The 23362-nt window shown below is 48.8% G+C and overlaps 2 protein-coding genes across 9 annotated transcripts in view; both read right to left on the minus strand.

Annotated features, from left to right (window-relative positions):
* The window catches only part of LOC122922899, a 37629-nt gene extending 34051 nt beyond the window's left edge, over window positions 1-3578 (minus strand). The window contains exons 1-3 of the mRNA XM_044273661.1: window positions 3476-3578; window positions 3226-3321; window positions 2728-3069 (exon numbers count right to left, since the gene is read on the minus strand). Coding sequence (XP_044129596.1) covers window positions 2728-3069; window positions 3226-3321; window positions 3476-3515 — 478 coding nt within the window. The 5' untranslated portion in view covers window positions 3516-3578. The remainder of the gene's footprint in view (window positions 1-2727; window positions 3070-3225; window positions 3322-3475) is intronic.
* A 14162-nt stretch (window positions 3579-17740) lies between these two features.
* The window catches only part of LOC122922900 (natural cytotoxicity triggering receptor 3-like), a 136906-nt gene continuing 131284 nt past the window's right edge, over window positions 17741-23362 (minus strand). For 3 of the 8 annotated variants that reach the window (XM_044273666.1, XM_044273671.1, XM_044273664.1), the window contains 2 exons: window positions 19190-19230; window positions 17741-18993 (listed from right to left, as the gene is read on the minus strand). In XM_044273666.1, coding sequence (XP_044129601.1) covers window positions 18972-18993; window positions 19190-19230 — 63 coding nt within the window. In that variant the 3' untranslated portion in view covers window positions 17741-18971. Of the gene's footprint in view, window positions 18997-19189; window positions 19231-23362 lie in introns of all 8 variants that reach the window. The other 5 variants (XM_044273665.1, XM_044273670.1, XM_044273663.1 and 2 more) reach the window with 3 other exon arrangements.

Consider the following 23362-nt stretch of genomic DNA (forward strand, 5'->3'; position numbering starts at 1 on the left):
GTATCCACTATGACATTATGAGACATCGTCTATAGAGCGTATCCACTATGACATCATTAAACATCGCCTATAGAGTGCATCCACTATGACATTATGAGACATCGTCTATAGAGCGTATCCACTATGACATTATAAGACATCGTCTATAAAGTGTATCCACTATGACATTATATAGACATCGTCTATAGAGCGTATCCACTATGACATTATGAGACATCGTCTATAGAGAATATCCACTATGACATTATGAGACATCGTCTATAGAGTGTATCCACTATGACATTATGAGACATCGTCTATAGAGAATATCCACTATGACATTATGAGACATCGTCTATAGAGAATATCCACTATGACATTATGAGACATCGTCTATAGAGCGTATCCACTATGACATTATAAGACATTGTCTATAAAGTGTATCCACTATGACATTATATAGACATCGTCTATAGAGCGTATCCACTATGACATTATGAGACATCGTCTATAGAGCGTATCCACTATGACATTATGAGACATCGTCTATAGAGTGTATCCACTATGACATTATATAGACATCGTCTATAGAGCGTATCCACTATGACATTATGAGACATCGTCTATAGAGCGTATCCACTATGACATTATATAGACATCGCCTATAGAGTGCATCCACTATGACATTATGAGACATCGTCTATAGAGAATATCCACTATGACATTATGAGACATCGTCTATAGAGTGCATCCACTATGACATCATTAAACATCGCCTATAGAGTGCATCCACTATGACATTATGAGACATCGTCTATAGAGAATATCCACTATGACATTATGAGACATCGTCTATAGAGAATATCCACTATGACATTATGAGACATCGTCTATAGAGCGTATCCACTATGACATTATAAGACATCGTCTATAGAGTGTATCCACTATGACATTATATAGACATCGTCTATAGAGCGTATCCACTATGACATTATGAGACATCGTCTATAGAGCGTATCCACTATGACATTATGAGACATCGTCTATAGAGCGTATCCACTATGACATTATGAGACATCGTCTGTAGAGAATATCCACTATGACATTATGAGACATCGTCTATAGAGCGTATCCACTATGACATTATGAGACATCGTCTATAGAGTGTATCCACTATGACATCATTAAACATCGCCTATAGAGTGCATCCACTATGACATTATGAGACATCGTCTATAGAGCGTATCCACTATGACATTATGAGACATCGTCTATAGAGCGTATCCACTATGACATTATGAGACATCGTCTATAGAGCGTATCCACTATGACATTATGAGACATCGTCTATAGAGCGTATCCACTATGACATTATGAGACATCGTCTATAGAGCGTATCCACTATGACATCATGATACATCGTCTATAGAGTGTATCCACTATGACATCATAAAACGTCGTCTATAGAGCGTATCCACTATGACATTATATAGACATCGTCTATAGAGTGTATCCACTATGACATTATATAGACATCGTCTATAGAGTGTATCCACTATGACATTATATAGACATCGTCTATAGAGTGTATCCACTATGACATCATTAAACATCGCCTATAGAGTGCATCCACTATGACATTATATAGACATCGTCTATAGAGTGCATCCACTATGACATTATAAGACATCGTCTATAAAGTGTATCCACTATGACATTATATAGACATCGTCTATAGAGTGTATCCACTATGACATTATATAGACATCGTCTATAGAGAATATCCACTATGACATTATGAGACATCGTCTATAGAGCGTATCCACTATGACATTATGAGACATCGTCTATAGAGCGTATCCACTATGACATTATGAGACATCGTCTATAGAGCGTATCCACTATGACATCATGATACATCGTCTATAGAGTGTATCCACTATGACATCATAAAACGTCGTCTATAGAGCGTATACACTATGACATTATGAGACATCGTCTATAGAGCGTATCCACTATGACATTATATAGACATCGTCTATAGAGTGTATCCACTATGACATTATGAGACATCGTCTATAGAGCGTATCCACTATGACATCATTAAACATCGCCTATAGAGTGCATCCACTATGACATTATATAGACATCGTCTATAGAGTGTATCCACTATGACATTATGAGACATCGTCTATAGAGAATATCCACTATGACATTATGAGACATCGTCTATAGAGCGTATCCACTATGACATTATGAGACATCGTCTATAGAGTGTATCCACTATGACATTATATAGACATCGTCTATAGAGAATATCCACTATGACATTATGAGACATCGTCTATAGAGCGTATCCACTATGACATCATGATACATCGTCTATACAGCGTATCCACTATGACATCATGATACATCGTCTATAGAGCGTATCCACTATGACATCATAAAACATAATCTATAGAGCGTTTCCACTATGACATCATGAAACATAGTCTATGGAGCATGTCCACTGTGCATCTATACAGTGTATCCACTATGACATCATCAAACATCACCTATACAGGGCATACACTATGACATTATGATTTATCTTCTATTGAGTGTATCCATTAAGACATCATAAAAGATTGTCCATACAGTGTATCCAATATTACATCATGACATCATCAATTATCGTCTATAGAGCGTATCCCCTATGATATCACAATATACTTTCTATCGAGATGGATGATGGCTGTTGCTCACCTGTCACATTGAGCAGGGTCCCGGCTCCAGATCCAGATATTCTTCCACCTTCTAGAAACCTGACTGCACAGAAATATCTGCCAGCGTCTGTATCAAGCACGTTGTGTATGGTGATATGGGCATCTCTGTTACTGGTGAATTGTTCTGTATCCGCTTTGGAGATCCGACCGGTGAAGTCCTTATTACTGTCACACACCTCCGGCCCAGTCTTCACCAGGTGTCTGTACCACGTGAAGGACCCGATAGTTGCCTCCTCTACTCCAGAGACATTGTAGGTACACGGTAAGGTGACATCGCTCCCCGGGGTGGCATGGACCTCAGGGGTCTGGTACACCTGGATCTCTGCGGAGGGAAACTCTGATATAAAGAGTGTGCAAACTGGGAGACATGAGACAGACAGACAGACAGACATGAGACAGACAGACAGACATGAGACAGACAGACAGACATGAGACAGACAGACAGATAGGAGATAGATAATTAGATATCATCTCTCACTTGTCCCATTGAGCAGGGTCCTGGCATACGGTAAGTTGACATGGCTGCCCGGGTTGGTATGTAGCTCCCGCTTCTGGGTCTCCTGGGAGAGGACTCCTGAGATACGAGACATCACACGTTAGATTCTGAATTCAGATCATTAGCAGAGAGAAAAGGAAGGAAAGAATCCTCTGAATCTGCTGAGTGCAGAAGAAAATCCCTCTAGGTCCTAGAAGTAATGGCCTCTGACCGCATCTACAGACATGCTCACCCTCCAGAGCTCCCAGGATAAGCACCAGCTTGTGTGCCATGGCTGTGCGCTGAGCCTCTGCTGGTGCAGCCTCTGAACTGGAAGCAGCTTCTAAACATGCACCCTCTGTACAGGAAGCAGCCTCTGCTGGTGCACCCTCTATAGGAAGTAGCCTCTGTGCTAGTGCACACTCTGTATAGGAAGCAGCCAATGCTGGTGCACCCTCTGTATAGGAAGCAGCCTCTGCTGGTGCACCCTCTGTATAGGAAGCAGCCTCTGATGGTGCACCCTCTGTACTGGAAACAGCCTCTGCTGGTGCACCCTCTGTATAGGAAGCAGCCTCTGCTGGTGCACACTCTGTACTGGAAACAGCCTCTGCTGGTGCACCCTCTGTATAGGAAGCAGCCTCTGCTGGTGCACACTCTGTACTGGAAACAGCCTCTGCTGGTGCACCCTCTGTATAGGAAGCACCCTCTGCTGGTGCACCCTCTGTATAGGAAGCAGCCTCTGCTGGTGCACCCTCTGTACTGGAAACAGCCTCTGCTGGTGCACCCTCTGTATAGAGAGCAGCCTCTGCTGGTGCACCCTCTGTATAGGAAGCAGCCTCTGCTAGTGCACCCTCTGTATAGGAAGCAGCCTCTGCTGGTGCACCCTCTGTACTGGAAGCAGCCTCTGCTGGTGCACCCTCTATAGGAAGCAGCCTCTGTATAGGAAGCAGCCTCTGCTGGTGCACTCTCTGTATAAGAAGCAGCCTCTGTACTGAAAACAGCCTCTACAGGTACAACCTCTGGACAGGAAGCAACCTCTGTAGAGTAAGCAGCTCCTGCTGGTGCACCCTCTATAGAAAGCAGCCTCTGCTGGTGCACCCTCTATAGGAAGCAGCCTCTGAATAGGAAGCAGCCTCTGCTGATGCACCCTCTGTATAGGAAGCAGCCTCTGCTGGTGCACCCTCTATAGGAAGCAGCCTCTGCTGGTGCACCCTCTGTACTGGAAGCACCCTCTGGATAGGATGCAGCCTCTGCTGGTGCACCCTCTATAGGAAGCAGGCACTGATGGTGTACCCTCTGTACTGGTAGCAGGCACTGATGGTGCACCCTCTGTACTGGAAGCAGGCACTGCTGGTGCACCCTCTGTACTGGAAGCAGGCACTGATGGTGCACCCTCTGTACTGGAAGCAGGCACTGAAGGTGCACCCTATGTACTGGAAGCATTCTCTGCTGGTGCACCCTCTGTACTGGAAGCATCCTCTGCTGGTGCACCCTCTGTACTGGAAGCAGGCACTCATGGTGCACCCTCTGTACAGGAAGCAGGCACTGATGGTGCACCCTCTGTACTGGAAGCAGGCACTGATGGTGCACCCTCTGTACTGGAAGCAGGCACTGATGATGCACCCTTTGTACTGGAAGCATGCACTGATGGTGCACCCTCTGTACTGGAAGCAGGCACTGATGGTGCACCCTCTGTACTGGAAGCAGGCACTGATGGTGCACCCTCTGTACTGGAAGCAGGCACTGATGGTGAACCCTCTGTACTGGAAGCAGGCACTGATGGTGCACCCTCTGTACTGGAAGCAGGCACTGATGGTGCACCCTCTGTACTGGAAGCAGGCACTGATGATGCACCCTTTGTACTGGAAGCATGCACTGATGGTGCACCCTCTGTACTGGAAGCAGGCACTGATGGTGCACCCTCTGTACTGGAAGCAGGCACTGATGGTGCACCCTCTGTACTGGAAGCAGGCACTGATGGTAAACCCTCTGTACTTGAGGCAGGCACTGATGGTGCACTCTCTGTACTGGAAGTATCCTCTGCTGGTGCACCCTCTGTACTGGAAGCTTTCTCTGCTGGGGCACCCTCTGTACTGGAAGCAGGCACTGATGGTGCACCCTCTGTACTGGAAGCAGGCACTGATGGTGCACCCTCTGTACTGGAAGCAGGCACTGATGGTGCACCCTCTGTACTGGAAGCAGGCACTGATGGTGCACCCTCTGTACTGGAAGCAGGCACTGATGGTGCACTCTCTGTACTGGAAGCAGGCACTGATGGTGCACCATCTGTAAAAGAAGCATGCTCTGCTGGTGCACCCTCTGTACTGGAAGCAGGCACTGATGGTGCACCCTCTGTACTGGAAGCAGGCACTGATGGTGCACCCACTGTACTGGAAGCAGGCACTGATGGTGCACCCTCTGTATAGGAAGCAGGCACTGATGGTGAACCCTCTGTACTGGAAGCAGGCACTGATGGTGAACCCTCTGTACTGGAAGCAGGCACTGATGGTGCACCCTCTGTACTGGAAGCAGGCACTGATGGTGAACCCTCTGTACTGGAAGCAGGCACTGATGGTGCACCCTCTGTACTGGAAGCAGGCACTGATGGTGCACCCTCTGTACTGGAAGCAAGCACTGATGGTGCACCCTCTGTACTAGAAGCAGGCACTGATGGTGCACCCTCTGTACTGGAAGCAGGCACTGATGGTGCACCCTCTGTACTGGAAGCAGGCACTGTTGGTGCACCCTCTGTACTGGAAGCAGGCACTGATGGGGCACCCTCTACTGGAAGCAGGCACTGATGGTGCACCCTCTGTATTGGAAGCAGGCACTGATGGGGCACCCTCTGTACTGGAAGCAGGCACTGATGTTGCACCCTCTGTACTGGAAGCAGGCACTGATGGTGCACCCTCTGTACTGGAAGCAGGCACTGATGGTGCACCCTCTGTACTGGAAGCAGGCACTGATGGTGCACCCTCTGTACTGGAAGCAGGCACTGATGGCGTACCCTCTGTACTGGAAGCAGGCACTGCTGGTGCACCCTCTGTACTGGAAGCAGGCACTGTTGCTGCACCCTCTGTACTGGAAGCAGGCACTGATGGTGCACCCTCTGTACTGGAAGCAGGCACTGATGGTGCACCCTCTGTACTAGAAGCAGGCACTGATGGTGCACCCTCTGTACTGGAAGCAAGCACTGATGGTGCACCCTCTGTACTAGAAGCAGGCACTAATGGTGCACCCTCTGTACTGGAAGCAGGCACTGATGGTGCACCCTCTGTACTTGAAGCATGCACTGCTGGTGCACCCTCTGTACTGGAAGCAGGCACTGATGGTGCACCCTCTGTACTGGAAGCAGGCACGGATGGTGCACCCTCTGTACTGGAAGCAGGCACTGATCGTGCACCCTCTGTACTGGAAGCAGGCACTGATGGTGCACCCTCTGTACTGGAAGCAGGCACTGATGGTGTACCCTCTGTACTAGAAGCAGGCACTGATCGTGCACCCTCTGTACTGGAAGCAGGCACTGATGGTGCACCCTCTGTACTGGAAGCAGGCACTGATGGTGTACCCTCTGTACTGGAAGCAGGCACTGATGGTGTACCCTCTGTACTAGAAGCAGGCACTGATGGTGCACCCTCTGTACTGGAAGCAGGCACTGATGGTGCACCCTCTGTACTAGAAGCAGGCACTGATGGTGCACCCTCTGTACTGGAAGCAGGCACTGATGGTGCACCCTCTGTACTGGAAGCAGGCACTGATGGTGCACCCTCTGTACTGGAAGCATGCACTGATGGTGCACCCTCTGTACTGGAAGCAGGCACTGATGGTGCACCCTCTGTACTTGAAGCAGGCACTGATGGTGCACCCTCTGTACTTGCAGCAGGCACTGATGGGGCACCCTCTGTACTGGAAGCAGGCACTGATGGTGCACCCTCTGTACTGGAAGCAGGCACTGATGGTGCACCCTCTGTACTGGAAGCAGGCACTGATGGTGCACCCTCTGTACTGGAAGCAGGCACTGATGGTGCACCCTCTGTACTGGAAGCAGGCACTAATGGTGCACCCTCTGTACTGGAAGCAGGCACTGATGGTGCACCCTCTGTACTGGAAGCAGGCACTGATGGTGCACCCTTTGTACTGGAAGCCGGCACTGATGGTGCACCCTCTGTACTGGAAGCCAGCACTGATGGTGCACCCTCTGTCCTGGAAGCAGACACTGATGGTGCACCCTCTGTACTGGAAGCAGACACTGATGGTGCACCCTCTGTACTGGAAGCAGGCACTGATGGTGCACCCTCTGTACTGGAAGTAGGCACTGATGGTGCACCCTCTGTACTGGAAGCAGGCACTGATGGTGCACCCTCTGTACTGGAAGCAGGCACTGATGGTGCACCCTCTGTACTAGAAGCAGGCACTGATGGTGCACCCTCTGTACTGGAAACAGCTCCTGTTGGTGCACCCTCTGTATAGGAAGCAGCCTCTGCTGGTACAACCTCTGTATAGGAATCAGCCTCTGCTGGTGCACCCTCTGGATAGGAAGCAGCCTCTGCTGGTGCACCCTCTGGATAGGAAGCAGCCTCTGCTGGTGCACCCTCTGTATAGGAAGCAGCCTCAGCTGGTGCACCCTCTGGATAGGAAGCAGCCTCTGCTGGTGCACCCTCTGTACTGGAAACAGCCTCTGCTGGTGCACCCTCTGTATAAGAAGCAGCCTCTGCTGGTGCACCCTCTGTACTGGAAGCAGCCTCTGCAGGTACACCCTCTGTACTGGAAGCACCCTCTGTATAGGAAGCAGCCTCTGCTGGTGCACCCTCTGTATAGGAAGCAGCCTCTGCTGGTGCACTTTCTATGGGAAGCAGCCTCTGCTAGTGCACTCTTTGAATAGGAAGAAGACTCTGCTGGTGCAACCTCTGTACTGGAAGCAGGCACTGATGGTGCACCCTCTGTACTGGAAGCAAGCACTGATGGTGCACCCTCTGTACTGGAAGCAGGCACTGATGGTGCACCCTCTGTACTGGAAACAGGCACTGATGGTGCACCCTCTGAACTGGAAGCAGGCACTGATGATGCACCCTCTGTACTGGAAGCTTTCTCTGCTGGTGCACCCTCTGTACAGGAAGCATCCTCTGCTGGTGCACCCTCTGTACTGGAAGCAGGCACTGATGGTGCACCCTCTGTACTGGAAGCAGGCACTGATGGTGCACCCTCTGTACTGGAAGCAGGCACTGATGGTGCACCCTCTGTACTGGAAGCAGGCACTGATGGTGCACCCTCTGTACTGGAAGCAGGCACTGATGGTGCACCCTCTGTACAAGTAGCAGGCACTGATGGTGCGCCCTCTGTACTGGAAGCATCCTCTGCTGGTGCACCCTCTGTACTGGAAGCAGGCACTGATGGTGTACCCTCTGTACTGGAAGCATGCACTGATGGTGCACCCTCTGTACTGGAAGCATCCTCTGCTGGTGCACCCGCTGTACTGGAAGCAGGCACTGATGGTGTACCCTCTGTACTGGAAGCATGCACTGATGGTGCACCCTCTGTACTGGAAGCATCCTCTGCTGGTGCACCCGCTGTACTGGAAGCAGGCACTGATGGTGTACCCTCTGTACTGGAAGCATGCACTGATGGTGCACCCTCTGTACTGGAAGCAGGCACTGATGGGGCACCCTCTGTACTGGAAGCAGGCACTGATGGTGCACCTTCTGTACTGGAAGCAGGCACTGATGGTGCACTCTCTGTACTGGAAGCAGCCTCTGATGGTGCACCCTCTGTATAGGAAGCAGCCTCTGATGGTGCACCCTCTGTATAGGAAGCAGCCTCTGCTGGTGCACCCTCTGTACTGGAAACAGCTCCTGTTGGTGCACCCTCTGTATAAGAAGCAGCCTCTGCTGGTACACCCTCTGTATAGGAAGCAGCTTCTGCTGGTGCACCCTCTGGATAGGAAGCAGCCTCTGCTGGTGCACCCTCTGTATAGGAAGCAGCCTCAGCTGGTGCACCCTCTGGATAGGAAGCAGCCGATGCTAGTGCACCCTCTGTATAGGAAGCAGCCTCTGATGGAGCACCCTCTGTACTGGAAACAGCCTCTGCTGGTGCACCCTCTGTATAGGAAGCAGCCTCTGCTGGTGCACCCTCTGTATAGGATGCAGCCTCTGCTGGTGCACTTTCTATGGGAAGCATCCTCTGCTAGTGCACTCTTTGAATAGGAAGAAGACCCTGCTGGTGCACCCTCTGTACAGTAAGCAGCCTTTGTACTGGAAGCAGCCTCTGTACAGTAAGCAGCTTCTGCTGGTGCACCCTCTGTATAGGAAGCAAACTCTGCTGGTGCACCCTCTGGATAGGAAGCAGCCTCTGCTGGTGCACCATCTATAGGAAGCAGCCTCTGCTGGTGCACCCTCTCTACTGGAAAGAGCTTCTAAAGATGCACCCTTTGTATAGGAAGCAGCCTCTGCTGGTGCACCCTCTGTATAGGAAGCAGCCTCTGCTGGTGCACCATCTATAGGAAGCAGCCTCTGCTGGTGCACCCTCTCTACTGGAAAGAGCTTCTAAAGATGCACCCTTTGTATATGAAGCAGCCTCTGCAGGTACACCCTCTGTACTGGAAGCAGCCTCTGTACTGGAAGTAGCCTCTGCTGGTGCACCCTCTGTACTGGAAAGAGCTTCTAAAGATGCATGCTTTGTATAGGAAGCAGCCTCTCCTGGTGCACCCTCTTAACTGGCAGCAGCTTCTAAAGATGCACCCTCTGTATACGAAGCAGCCTCTGCTGGTGCAGCCTCTGTATAGGATGCAGCCTCTACTGTTGCACCCTCTGTAAAGGTAGCAGCATTGGCTGGTGCACCCTCTCTTCTTGAAGCAGGCACTGATGGTGCACCCTCTGAATAGAAAACATTCTCTGCTGGTGCACCCTCTGTACAGGAAGCATCCTCTGCTGGTGCACCCTCTGTACTGGAAGCAGGCAAAGATGTTGCACCCTCTGTACAGGAAGCATCCTCTGTTGATGCACCCTCTGTACTGGAAGCAGGCACTGATGGTGCACCCTCTGTACTAGAAACAGGCACTGATGGTGCACCCTCTGTACTGATAAGGTTCAATTAGCCAAAGGCTACTGGTTTCCCGTTTCTGGTTGCTTAAAAATTAACGTTTATTATTTTTACTATTAAATCGGGAATGTGGCGAAACCAACCTCGCCACTGGGTTTTGGAGAGGCCTGTTTAAAAGCCTCTTGCTTCGGGATTATGGCCCTGTGGCAAACCCAGCCACTATATGCGGTAATTCCTGTACGTATGATGTTAGGGCATATGGGTATACCACTTTAAAGAACCAAGCGTATATATGTTTGTGTAACTTGTCAGCTTGGGAGACAGTTGGGTGGATAGACAGAGGGGAGTAAAATGCTGGGTGTGTTTCCATTGTCTCATTGTGCCATTGTGTGTTTAAATGGTGATGTCTGTCCTATTGTCTCCACATGTGTATTGGCGATTTCCCTTTGTCCTGAGAGATAATTGGATTACTCTTCAGTTGTCTCCAGGACAGAGAGGAGGAAACCATGATGCATTGTGGGGATGTGTTGTATCTGTTCTGTGTTGCAGTCTCCCTTCTGGTCCTCTAGGGGGCGTGAACGATTGGTTGCTGTACTTGCATTGTGTGTGTTGTAAGATATTGATTGGTTGGATTTCAAAACCCTGTGGGCAGTACTATGTTTTTTTTTTATGAATAAAAGAGGCTGTACTTGAAGTACAGTCAGACCACTGCTTGACCCTCAACACGGAGCCTTGTCTCGTTATTGGGGGGATTCCCTGTATGCTGTTAGAGACTGATTGCCAGGAGTGTAAGCTGCTTGTATGTTTTTCCTGTTCGTCTGCTAGCAGCTATTCGCAAGGTTCCAGTTTGGAGTGCTATTTTGTATCCAGTTCGGGAGTTTGGTGTTCTGCAGTAGCTGTGCCTGTCTCTCAGAAAGGGGCATGTTGCCTAAACGGATTTTAACCCCTTGTCTGCTGAAACGGTCCGTTACAATTGGTGGCAGCAGTGGGATGACCCATGAGGTGGAGCAAGACCTGGCTCACCTAGCAACCCTGGAGTGGGAACTGGAGCAGGACTACCGAGATCTCTTCCACTCCATTGGGAAGGCTCAGCAGGACAGTAAGGTGACAGACCCAGATCCAGACCCATTCAGCTGGGCAGATATTGTAGAGCGTTACTGGGAAGGACCCCAGGTGGCCGGTAGAGATGGGACCGAGGTCTCTCCACCGGTCCTGCAGGGAATTGGGAGCCCAGTCTCTATTCCCCAGCGGCAGTGTGAAATGCAGGGACAGGAGAGCAGCGTCCTCCCTCCACAGCGGCAGACTGAGTTACAGGGGGCAGAGGTAGTTGTTCCTGCCCCCCAGCAGCAGCATGATTTTTTGGGAATTGGGAGCCCAGTCTCCATTCCCCAGCGGCCGAGTGATGTGCCGGGAATTGGGAGCCCAGTCTCCATTCCCCAGCGGCAGAGTGTCCAGCAGGGAATAGAGAGCCCAGTCTCCTTTCCCCAGCAGCAGGACACTGTATTGGGAGCGGAGGCGGTCGGTCTCCCTCCACAGAGTATGGAAGTATGTATGGGAGAGGAGCTTGCTACCACCTCTCCCCAGCGGCGGATCCGTAATTTACAGGGAATTGGGAGCCCAGTCTCCATTCCCCAGCGGCTGTGCGATTTACAGGGAATTGGGAGCCCAGTCTCCATTTCCCAGCGGCAGGCTGAGTTACAGGGGGCAGAGACAGTCAGTCCTGTCCCCCAGCAGCAGATTGAGTTGTTGGGAATTGGGAGCCCAGTCTCTATCCCACAGCAACAGAAGGATTTGTTGGGAACTGGGAGCCTAGTCTCCATTCCCCAGCGGCAGCTTAACTTACCAGGGGGAGACAGTAAGCCCCACAACTGTGCAGATGGGACCGTGGTCTCTGCACTTACAGCACAGGGGGTAGGGACAGTCGGTCCTGTCCCCCAGCAACGGGGCTGTTTAGCCAAAGATGAGACAGTCGGTCTCCCCCTCAAACAACCATATCTCCAGCCATCTCCGCAGGGATACCAGGAGGAGGAGGTAAGCGAGCCCTCCCCTTCCCAGCTACTTCCCAACCGAGTTCTGGGGGCAGGGGATGAGCCTGCAATACCCTCTGATCCCTTCCCAGCGGAAGAGCTGGCATCAGGGCAGAGAGCCACTAGCCTCTGCTCCACCAACCCCCTTGTTACAGGACTGGCTTGTATCCCCCTCACCCCAGCAGAAGAGCTGGCATCAGGGCAGAGCGCAGTTGGCCTCTGCCCTCCCCTATCCTCTTGTCCAGAGACTGACTTCCCACAGGCATCCCCAGCAGAAGAGCTGGCATCTGGGCAGAGCACAGTCGGCCTCTGCCCACCAAGTACCTACAACTCCAAGCTGGAGAACCACAAAGCAAGGAGTAGCAGATGCCCACTCAACAGCTGGGGACATACAGAACAGAGCCAGGCCCCAAGATTCAACAGATCCAGTATTGGGTTGTGGTTGGACTGCCAGACTAACTCAGGTACTGACCGTGAGGTCAGGTATCTGGTTAGTCTTCCCTGGGAGGGGGAGATGTGTGGCGAAACCAACCTCGCCACTGGGTTTTGGGGAGGCCTGTTTAAAAGCCTCTTGATTATGGCCCTGTGGCAAACCCAGCCACTATATATGGTAATTCCTGTACGTATGATGTTAGGGCATATGGGTATACCACTTTAAAGAACCAAGCGTATATATATGTTTGTGTAACTTGTCAGCTTGGGAGACAGTTGGGTGGATAGACAGAGGGGAGGAAAATGCTGGGTGTGTTCCATTGTCCCATTGTGCCATTGTCCCATTGTGTGTTTAAATGGTGATGTCTGTCCTGTTGTCTCCACATGTGTATTGGCGATTTCCCTTTGTCCTGAGAGATAATTGGATTGCTCTTCGGTTGTCTCCAGGACAGAGAGGAGGAAACCATGATGCGTTGTGGGGATGTGTTGTATCTGTCCTGTATTTGCAACAACTGTAATAAAAACCAGGCAGGGTGTGCCAGCACGTCAGACCAATGCTTGACCCTCAACACGGAGCCTTGTCTCGTTATTGGGGGGATTCCCTGTATGCTGTTAGAGACTGATTGCCAGGAGTGTAAGCTGATTGTATGCTTTTCCTGTTCGACTGCTAGCAGCTATTCGCGAGGTTCCAGTTTGGAGTGCTATTTTGTATCCAGTTCGGGAGTTTGGTGTTCTGCAGTAGCTGTGCCTGTCTCTCAGAAAGGGGCATATCGCCTAAACGGATTTTAACCCCTTGTCTGCTGAAACGGTCCAATATACTGTATATATATATATTTACACTGCAGAGGACAGTATACTATATATATATACTACAGAGGACAGTATACTATATATATATATATATATACACCACAGAGGACAGTATATTGTATATATACTACAGAGGACAGTATACTGTATATATATATATATATATATATACAGGGAGTGCAGAATTATTAGCCAAGTTGTATTTTTGAGGATTAATTTTATTATTGAACAACAACCATGTTCTCAATGAACCCAAAAAACTCATTAATATCAAAGCTGAATATTTTTGGAAGTAGTTTTTAGTTTGTTTTTAGTTTTAGCTATTTTAGGGGGATATCTGTGTGTGCAGGTGACTATTACTGTGCATAATTATTAGGCAACTTAACAAAAAACAAATATATACCCATTTCAATGATTTATTTTTACCAGTGAAACCAATATAACATCTCAACATTCACAAATATACATTTCTGACATTCAAAAACAAAACAAAAACAAATCAGTGACCAATATAGCCACCTTTCTTTGCAAGGACACTCAAAAGCTGCCATCCATGGATTCTGTCAGTGTTTTGATCTGTTCACCATCAACATTGCGTGCAGCAGCAACCACAGCCTCCCAGACACTGTTCAGAGAGGTGGACTGTTTTCCCTCCTTGTAAATCTCACATTTGATGATCGACCACAGGTTCTCACTGGGGTTCAGATCAGGTGAACAAGGAGGCCATGTCATTAGATTTTCTTCTTTTATACCCTTTCTTGCCAGCCACGCTGTGGAGTACTTGGACGCGTGTGATGGAGCATTGTCCTGCATGAAAATCATGTTTTTCTTACCTTGCAGACTTCTTCCTGTACCACTGCTTGAAGAAGGTGTCTTCCAGAAACTGGCAGTAGGACTGGGAGTTGAGCTTGACTCCATCCTCAACCCAAAAAGGCCCCACAAGCTCATCTTTGATGATACCAGCCCAAAGCAGTACTCCACCTCCACCTTGCTGGCGTCTGAGTCGGACTGGAGCTCTCTGCCCTTTACCAATCCAGCCATCTGGCCCATCAAGACTCACTCTCATTTCATCAGTCCATAAAACCTTAGAAAAATCAGTCTTGAGATAGTTCTTGGCCCAGTCTTGACGTTCAGCTTGTGTGTCTTGTTCAGTGGTGGTCGTCTTTCAGCCTTTCTTACCTTGGCCATGTCTCTGAGTATTGCACACCTTGTGCTTTTGGGCACTCCAGTGATGTTGCAGCTCTGAAATATGGCCAAACTGGTGGCAAGTGGCATCTTGGCAGCTGCACGCTTGACTTTTCTCAGTTCATGGGCAGTTATTTTGCGCCTTGGTTTTTCCACACGCTTCTTGCGACCCTGTTGACTATTTTGAATGAAACGCTTGATTGTTCGATGATCGCGCTTCAGAAGCTTTGCAATTTTAAGAGTGCTGCATCCCTCTGCAAGATATCTCACTATTTCTGACTTTTCTGAGCCTGTCAAGTCCTTCTTTTGACCCATTTTGCCAAAGGAAAGGAAGTTGCCTAATAATTATGCACACCTGATATAGGGTGTTGATGTCATTAGACCACACCCCTTCTCATTACAGAGATGCACATCACCTAATATGCTTAATTGGTAGTAGGCTTTCGAGCCTATACAGCTTGGAGTAAGACAACATGCAGAAAGAGGATGATGTGGTCAAAATACTCATTTGCCTAATAATTCTGCACGTAGTGTATATATACACCACAGAGGACAGTATATTGTATATATACTACAGAGGACAGTATACTGTATATATATACCACAGAGGAGAGTATACTGTACATATATACCACAGAGGAGAGTATACTGTACATATACTACAGAGCAGAGTATACTGTACATATACTACAGAGGACAGTATACTGTATATATATACTACAGAGGACAGTATACTGTATATATACTATAGAGGACAGTATACTGTATATATACTACAGAGGACAGTATACTGTATATATATGCCACAGAGGACAGTATACTGTATATATATGCCACAGAGGAGAGTATACTGTACATATATACCACAGAGGAGAGTATACTGTACATATACTACAGAGGACAGTATACTGTATATATATACTACAGAGGACAGTATACTGTATATATACTATAGAGGACAGTATACTGTATATATACTACAGAGGACAGTATACTGTATATATATATATACTACAGAAGACAGTATGCTGTATATATACTACAGAGGACTACACTGTATATATACACTACAGAGGACAGTATACTGTATATATACTACAGAGGACAGTATACTGTATATATACACTACAGAGGACAGTATACTGTATATATACTACAGAGGACAGTATACTGTATATATACCCTACAGAGGACAGTATACTGTATATATACTACAGAGGACAGTATACTGTATACATACTACAGAGGACAGTATACTGTATATATACACTACAGAGGACAGTATACTGTATATATACACTACAGAGGACAGTATACTGTGTATATATACTACAGAGAACATTATACTGTATATATACTACAAAGGACAGTATACTATATATATACACTACAGAGGACAGTATACTGTGTATATATACTACAGAGAACATTATACTGTATATATACTACAAAGGACAGTATACTATATATACTATAGAGGACAGTATAGTGTATATATATACTACAGAGGACATTATACTGTATATATACTACAGAGGATACAAGGCTGCTCCTAAACTTTAGGCTGGGTTCACATGGGAGTTGCGGGTGACGTGCGGGAATAGATGCGGGTGCGTTGCGGGAAAATGCATGATTTTCCCCCATGAGTGCAAAGCATTTTAATGCGTTTTGCACGCGCATGAGAAAAATCGGCATGTTTGGTACCCAGACCCGAACCCGGACTTCTTCACAGAAGTTTGGGTTTGGGATCTGTGTTGTGTAGATTTTATTATTTTCCCTTATAACATGGTTACACAGGAAAATAATAGCATTCTGAATACAGAATGCTAAATAAATTAGGGATGGAGGGGTTAAAAAATAAAATAAAATTTTACTTACCTCATCCACTTGTTCGCGCAGCCCGGCTTCTCTTCTGTCTTCATCTGTGAGGGAAAAGGACCTGTGGTGATGTCACTGCGCTCATCACATGGTCCATTACATGATCCATCACCATGTGATGGACCATGTGATGAGCACAGTGACGTCACCACAGGTCCTTTTCATCAAAGAAGAAGACAGAAGAGAAGCCGGGCTGCATGGATGAGGTGAGTTAAATTATTTAGAATTTTTTTTTAACCCCTCCATCATTATTTTACTAAGCATTCTGTATTAAGAATGCTATTATTTTCCCTTATAACCATGCTATAAGGGAAAATAATAAAGATCAGGTCCCCATCCCGATCGTTACCTAGCAACCATGCGTGAAAATTGCACTGCATCCGCACTTGCTTGCGATTTTGACGCAGCCCCATTTACTTCTATGGGGCCTGCCTTGAGTGAAAAACGCACAATATAAAGCATGCTGTGATTTTCATGCAATGCACAAATGATGCGTGAAAATCACTGCTCATGTGCACAGCCCCATAGAAGTGAATGGGTCCGGATTCAGTGCAGGTGCGATGCGTTCACATCACGCATTGCACCTGTGTGGAATTCTTGCCCGTGTGAAAGGGGCCCTAGGTTCACCCCTCGGGGATACCAATGGGGACCCCTTCCGGAGGCATAGACAGACAAGGGGAGGGCTAGCAACCATGCCAGGCATAACATAAACCTGCACCAAACACAACAACAGGTAAGGGTAGGTGATAGAGCATAGAAACAAGGGGGTGACATTGATGTTCAACTAGGATGGCCCACAGACTGGACAGATGGAGTCCAGGAACATCAACACCCCAACACACACCAAGGAGACAAACCTAGATCTCAGGCTCAAAACACAAGGATAAATAGAGCCTGGAGACCACGCCCAGGAAGACATTAACCCCACGGCCACCAGACAGAAGGGGGAGTGCACACACAAGCATAAAAAGCAACACGTTGCCGCAGGCCCGGGCATTGGCGGGGATATTTTCGATATCGGATAACCCCTTTAATTTCTAGGAAAGTACAGAGATCACATGACCAGATGTTTCTGTAAAGCGCTTTACCATGAATATGACAGGACCGGACATTTCTGCAGAGACAAGTGCTCAGAAGTCACATGATAGGTTGTTTTTTATTGTTTATTGTAAAGATTTTTCAGAAATAAAAATAAACATAAAAGAGGCTTATTCTACAATAGTCAGCTATATAACTATATTGTATACGCTAACCCTGCGTCCATGTAGAAGCGGTGTCACTGACAGGTCCTAACAGACAAGCCGATTTAGCAAGTCATTGAGAAGCAACTAAATCCCATCACAGTTCAGTAACCAGATCAACGAGGCAGAAGAAGAGGTCCCTCCACATGATGGAAATGGACAGCTCCTGTAGGGTCGGCTATTTCCTATCACTGGTGAGGACCAGGTCCTCATGGAGTAGAGGATTTAGCCAACTCCCTGTGAACCGGCTATATACTATTTATGTTCTGGACCTGACCACTAGGGGGCAAACATTTCCTTACCAGTCATGGGAAATAGTCAACCCACACTGAGTCAGCTATTTCCTATCACTGGTAAGGACCAGGTCCTTACAGAGTATAGTATTTAGTCACAACCATTCTCTATGGTATGACACTGTACCAATTCCTGGAAGGCAGAGGGCAATGCCTTCTGAGACATCACACGGGTCTGCAGGGGAGGAGTTTTCTCTATGGCATGACACTGTACAGATCTGCCTCCTGGTAGATGGAGGGTTCTTCCTTCTGAGACATCACACGGTTCTGCAGGGGAGGAGTTTTCTCTATAGTATGAGACTGTACAGATCCGCCTCCTGGTAGATGGAGGGTTCTGCCTTCTGAGACATTACACGGTTCTGCAGGGGAGGAGTTTTCTCTATGGTATGACACTGTACAGATCCGCCTCATGGTAGATGTAGGGTTCTTCCTTCTGAGACATCACACGGTTCTGCAGGGGAGGAGTTTTCTCTATGGCATGACACTATACAGATCCGCCTCATGGTAGATGTAGGTTTCTTCCTTCTGAGACATCACACGGTTCTGCAGGGGAGGAGTTTTCTCTATGGCATGACACTGTACAGATCTGCCTCCTGGTAGATGGAGGGTTCTGCCTTCTGAGACATCACACGGTTCTGCAGGGGAGGAGTTTTCTCTATGGTATGACACTGTACAGATCTGCCTCCTGGTAGATGGAGGGTTCTGCCTTCTGAGACATTACACGGGTCTGCAGGGGAGGAGTTTTCTCTATGGTATGACACTGTACAGATCCGCCTCCTGGTAGATGGAGGGCCCTGGCTTTTGTGGGGCCTGTACTGGCAGAAACAGGTTGTATTGTTGATTTTCCATCATGTACTGTGAAGTCTCATTCTGCTGGACCAGAAGAAGAAAGCATTATTAGTCTGCGCTGCTCACAGTGCGAAGAGAACAGACGGCCCCAAAACCATTCCTGGATTTCCTCTGAAGCCTCAGATTCGAGAGGACAACATCCCTCCAACACACATGGTAAAAACCCAAAAGTATAGAACATGCTCCTCACATATCATAGATAATAAAAACATGTCACCTGCAGCAGTTCGGGGCCACGGGGCTCATTCTGGATTCTGTCTGTGAATTATAATATAAAATATGATGATTAGTATAATAGGTCTGCCTGAGATAATATTTTATAATGTGTAATAATACTATATAATGTGTCTGTGATCATATTATATATTGAATTTGTCTTTAAATATACTGAATAATATGTCTGTCAGTAATAATACTATATAATGTGTGTGTAATAATTTATATCATGCGTCTGTTATAATATTATATAATGAGTCAGTCTGTAATAATACAATATAATGTGTCTGTGAAATATTATATAATATGTATATGTAATATTATATAATGACTTTGTAATAATAATCTGAAATGTGTCTATGGTAATACTATATAATGTGAGTGTGAAATTACGATATAATGTGTAATATACTATATAATAAGTCTGTAATAATAATATAGAATGTGTCCGTCTGTAATAATAAAAGGCTCACGTACAACAATCTCTAAGTGTGTTTGCGTCACTGCAGTATGGGACACAAAAAAACACTAACCAGTTATGCTCACACGGTGCAGCCATTCTGAAGGTCTCAGCCCTGGACACCTCTCAGTTGTGCTCACACGGTGCAGCCATTCTGAAGGTCTCAGCCCTGGATACCTCTCAGTGGTGCTCACACGGTGCAGCCATTCTGAAGGTCTCAGCCCTGGACACCTCTCAGTTGTGCTCACACGGTGCAGCCATTCTGAAGGTCTCAGTCCTGGACACCTCTCAGTGGTGCTCACACGGTGCAGCCATTCTGAAGGTCTCAGTCCTGGACACCTCTCAGTGGTGCTCACACGGTGCAGCCATTCTGAAGGTCTCAGTCCTGGACACCTCTCAGTGGTGCTCACACGGTGCAGCCATTCTGAAGGTCTCAGCCCTGGACACCTCTCAGTTGTGCTCACACGGTGCAGCCATTCTGAAGGTCTCAGCCCTGGATACCTCTCAGTGGTGCTCACACGGTGCAGCCATTCTGAAGGTCTCAGCCCTGGACACCTCTCAGTGGTGCTCACACGGTGCAGCCATTCTGAAGGTCTCAGTCCTGGACACCTCTCAGTGGTGCTCACACAGTGCAGCCATTCTGAAGGTCTCAGTCCTGGACACCTCTCAGTTGTGCTCACACGGTGCAGCCATTCTGAAGGTCTCAGTCCTGGACACCTCTCAGTGGTGCTCACACGGTGCAGCCATTCTGAAGGTCTCAGTCCTGGACACCTCTCAGTGGTGCTCACACGGTGCAGCCATTCTGAAGGTCTCAGTCCTGGACACCTCTCAGTGGTGCTCACACGGTGCAGCCATTCTGAAGGTCTCAGTCCAGGACACCTCTCAGTTGTGCTCACACGGTGCAGCCATTCTGAAGGTCTCAGTCCTGGACACCTCTCAGTGGTGCTCACACGGTGCAGCCATTCTGAAGGTCTCAGCCCTGGACACCTCTCAGTTGTGCTCACATGGTGCAGCCATTCTGAAGGTCTCAGCCCAGGACACCTCTCAGTTGTGCTCACACGGTGCAGCCATTCTGAAGATCTCAGCCCTGGACACCTCTCAGTTGTGCTCACACGGTGCAGCCATTCTGAAGGTCTCAGTCCTGGACACCTCTCAGTTGTGCTCACACGGTGCAGCCATTCTGAAGGTCTCAGTCCTGGACACCTCTCAGTTGTGCTCACACGGTGCAGCCATTCTGAAGGTCTCAGTCCTGGACACCTCTCAGTTATGCTCACACGGTGCAGCCATTCTGAAGGTCTCAGCCCTGGACACCTCTCACTTGTGCTCACACGGTGCAGCCATTCTGAATGTCTCAGCCCAGGACACCTCTCAGTTTTGCTCACACGGTGCAGCCATTCTGAAGGTCTCAGCCCTGGACACCTCTCAGTTGTGCTCACACGGTGCAGCCATTCTGAAGGTCTCAGACCTGGACACCTCTCAGTTGTGCTCACGCGGTACAGCCATTCTGAAGGTCTCAGCCCTGGACACCTCTCACTTGTGCTCACACGGTGCAGCCATTCTGAATGTCTCAGCCCAGGACACCTCTCAGTTTTGCTCACACAGTGCAGCCATTCTGAAGGTCTCAGCCCTGGACACCTCTCAGTTGTGCTCACACGGTGCAGCCATTCTGAAGGTCTCAGCCCTGGACACCTCTCAGTTGTGCTCACACGGTGCAGCCATTCTGAATGTCTAAGTCCTGGACACCTCTCAGTTGTGCTCACACGGTGCAGCCATTCTGAAGGTCTCAGCCCTGGACACCTCTCGGTTGTGCTCACACGGTGAAGCCATTCTGAAGATCTTAGCCCAGGACACCTCTCAGTTATGCTCACACGGTGCAGCAATTCTGAAGGTCTCAGCACAGGACACCTCTCAGTTGTGCTCACACGGTGCAGCCATTCTGAAGGTCTCAGTCCTGGACACATCTAAGCTGTGCTCACACGGTGCAGCCATTCTTAAGGTCTCAGCCCTGGACACCTCTCAGTTAGGCTTACACGGTGCAGCCATTCTGAAGGTCTCAGTCCTGGACACCTCTCGGTTGTGCTCACACGGTGCAGCCATTCTGAAGATCTTAGCCCAGGACACCTATCAGTTGTGCTCACATGGTGCAGCCATTCTGAAGGTCTCAGCCCAGGGCACCTCTCAGTTGTGCTCACACGGTGCAGCCATTCTGAAGGTCTCAGCCCCGGACACCTCTCAGTTGTGCTCACACGGTGCAGCCATTCTGAAGGTCTCAGCCCAGGACACCTCTCAGTTGTGCTCACACGGTGCAGCCATTCTGAAGGTCTCAGCCCTGGACACATCTAAGCTGTGCTCACACGGTGCAGCCATTCTTAAGGTCTCAGCCCTGGACACCTCTCAGTTGTGCTCACACGGTGCAGCCATTCTGAATGTCTCAGCCCTGGACACATCTAAGCTGTGCTCACACGGTGCAGCCATTCTTAAGGTCTCAGCCCTGGACACCTCTCAGTTGTGCTCACACGGTGCAGCCATTCTGAAGGTCTCAGTCCTGGACACCACTCGGTTGTGCTCACACGGTGCAGCCATTCTGAAGGTCTCAGCCCTGGACACCTCTCGGTTGTGCTCACATGGTGCAGCCATTCTGAAGGTCTCAGTTCTGGACACCTCTCGGTTGCGCCACATGGTGCAGCCATTCTGAAGGTCTCAGTCCTGGACACCTCTTGGTTGTGCTCACACGGTGCAGCCATTCTGAAGGTCTCAGCCCTGGACACCTCTCGGTTGTGCTCACGCGGTACAGCCATTCTGAAGGTCTCAGCCCTGGACACCTCTCACTTGTGCTCACACGGTGCAGCCATTCTGAATGTCTCAGCCCAGGACACCTCTCAGTTTTGCTCACACAGTGCAGCCATTCTGAAGGTCTCAGCCCTGGACACCTCTCAGTTGTGCTCACACGGTGCAGCCATTCTGAAGGTCTCAGCCCTGGACACCTCTCAGTTGTGCTCACACGGTGCAGCCATTCTGAATGTCTAAGTCCTGGACACCTCTCAGTTGTGCTCACACGGTGCAGCCATTCTGAAGGTCTCAGCCCTGGACACCTCTCGGTTGTGCTCACACGGTGAAGACATTCTGAAGATCTTAGCCCAGGACACCTCTCAGTTATGCTCACACGGTGCAGCAATTCTGAAGGTCTCAGCACAGGACACCTCTCAGTTGTGCTCACACGGTGCAGCCATTCTGAAGGTCTCAGTCCTGGACACATCTAAGCTGTGCTCACACGGTGCAGCCATTCTTAAGGTCTCAGCCCTGGACACCTCTCAGTTATGCTTACACGGTGCAGCCATTCTGAAGGTCTCAGTCCTGGACACCTCTCGGTTGTGCTCACACGGTGCAGCCATTCTGAAGGTCTCAGTCCTGGACACCTCTCGGTTGTGCTCACACGGTGCAGCCATTCTGAAGATCTTAGCCCAGGACACCTATCAGTTGTGCTCACATGGTGCAGCCATTCTGAAGGTCTCAGCCCAGGGCACCTCTCAGTTGTGCTCACACGGTGCAGCCATTCTGAAGGTCTCAGCCCCGGACACCTCTCAGTTGTGCTCACACGGTGCAGCCATTCTGAAGGTCTCAGTCCAGGACACCTCTCAGTTGTGCTCACACGGTGCAGCCATTCTGAAGGTCTCAGCCCTGGACACATCTAAGCTGTGCTCACACGGTGCAGCC

The sequence above is a fragment of the Bufo gargarizans genome, unplaced genomic scaffold, assembly GCF_014858855.1.
Source record: "Bufo gargarizans isolate SCDJY-AF-19 unplaced genomic scaffold, ASM1485885v1 original_scaffold_1028_pilon, whole genome shotgun sequence".
In the NCBI taxonomy this organism is placed as follows: domain Eukaryota; kingdom Metazoa; phylum Chordata; class Amphibia; order Anura; family Bufonidae; genus Bufo; species Bufo gargarizans.